Genomic DNA, 1,689 nt, shown 5'->3' with positions numbered 1-1,689 from the left:
TTTAAATGTGTGGCTTTCACTCCACACTCCATCCTTGTCACTTCTGTGTCTGATCACAAATAAAATCAACTTGAATGGCTGCACGTATCCTCCTCCTTTAACGTTCTTGGGCAGATCTCCAAGATAATGTAAGANGAAGATTAGAAAATCAGGACCACCATTGCCCTCCAAGCATCCTAGAACAGGGTAATTTTTCCCTGGATAAAGCGCTTGGCTCTCAGATCTGTCTGACAGGAAGCAGAGTGAGGAGCTCAGCATTCTGAACTGCCTAGTCTAGGGGGTGACAGTGAAAAGGAATGAAGCCCCGCCTCCCTGCACTATCCCACCACCACACTCTCATTCATATACAAGAACTGAGGGGACATCAGTCAGACCTGACTCAGGGGTGGGTTCCCTAGGCAGATGTGCACTGCCTCCTGGCCTCTGACCTAAGATGAAGCACAGCCCAGGAACACTTAGAGGTTCTGAGTTCATTGACATCGGTGGAGCCCTGAGCGTGGGATTGCTTAACTCACCACCCCTGTAAGATGGATACCACGCAAGGATCAGACTTCCTGGACAACAAAAGAGGTTTTTATTAGAAAGGGATTCTGGGGTGATATTTTAGACAGGTCATAATCTTTAATATAGATTTGAAATTTTAATTAAAATAAACTAATTGCTCTATACTGAATACCATTTTTTTAAATTGTTGGCTCAAACCTTCATGCATTGCTAGTTAAAGTACAAACTTGCCATAGTAAATTTCTTGGAAAAAATTACGAGTGCCTATTGAAGATTAACCTGTTTATATTTTATAACTTAGCAACTCTACTCCTCAGGATATGCCAAACTGAAATGAAAGGTTTGTCCACCAAAGACATATCCAATAGTGAACATACCAGACTAAGTACTTAAACTCAAAACTCTACATGACTTAGGTAGCAGGGCCTTTTGCCTGCTTTATTTGGGTTCCTATATCTACCACCCTTCTCTACTCCAGTCTCTTCCAACAGCCCAGCACNAGGTAGGTGAGAAAGAGGGTTAGAGGAAAAAGGAGGTATAGCTTTCTTTAGACTACTTGTTGCTGATTAAGGGTGTCAAGTTTCTTGGACTTGGGACAAGGTCAATCTTCAACCTTAGGATATCTCCAACCAGCAATCCAGCAATCCAGGAAAAGCAGCACCAGCAACCAGCAGTAGGGGAAAACCACAGTGGGCACAGCAGCAGTGGGGACAACAGCAAGGACAGCAGCAGCAGGAGGGACAACAGCAGCAGAGACAGCAGCAGCAGGGACAACAGCAGGGACAGCAGCAGCAGGCACAACAGCACCAACAAGAGCAGCAGGAGGGACAGCAGCTGGTGGTACAGCCCCAGTGGGGCAACAGCAGGGACAGCAGCAGCAGGGACAGCAGCACCAGCAACCAGCAGCAGGAACAGCCCCATTGGGGACAACAGCAGGGACAGCAGCAGCAGGGACAGCAGCACCAGCAACCAGCAGCAGGAGGGACAGCAGTAGCAGGGATAGTAGCAGCAGGGACAGCAGCAGCAGGGACAGCAGCAGCAGGGACAGCAGAGGCCACAGTCCCTCCCAGACCCCTCATATTTATACCCTCTAAAGAGTTTCCAGAATTCCAAAGGTAAACTCTTCTCAGCTGGCAAAATCATGCCCCTCCTAGAGCACAAGACAAATCCCAGTCAGCTGCTGTG

General features: G+C 47.7%; 1 protein-coding gene across 1 annotated transcript in view; it reads left to right on the top strand.

Moving 5' to 3' along the window:
• Window positions 1-841, top strand: part of LOC110307744 (granzyme A-like) — a 13,385-nt gene extending 12,544 nt beyond the window's left edge. Inside the window, exon 5 of the mRNA XM_029468239.1 lies at window positions 806-841. Coding sequence (XP_029324099.1) covers window positions 806-841 — 36 coding nt within the window. The remainder of the gene's footprint in view (window positions 1-805) is intronic.
• Window positions 842-1,689: the final 848 nt, after the last annotated feature.

Source organism: Mus caroli, chromosome 13 (assembly GCF_900094665.2).
Source record: "Mus caroli chromosome 13, CAROLI_EIJ_v1.1, whole genome shotgun sequence".
Classification (NCBI taxonomy): Eukaryota; Metazoa; Chordata; class Mammalia; order Rodentia; family Muridae; genus Mus; species Mus caroli.
The sequence above is the reverse complement of the archived record's forward strand: the minus strand, read 5'-3'. Positions and strand labels throughout refer to the sequence as shown.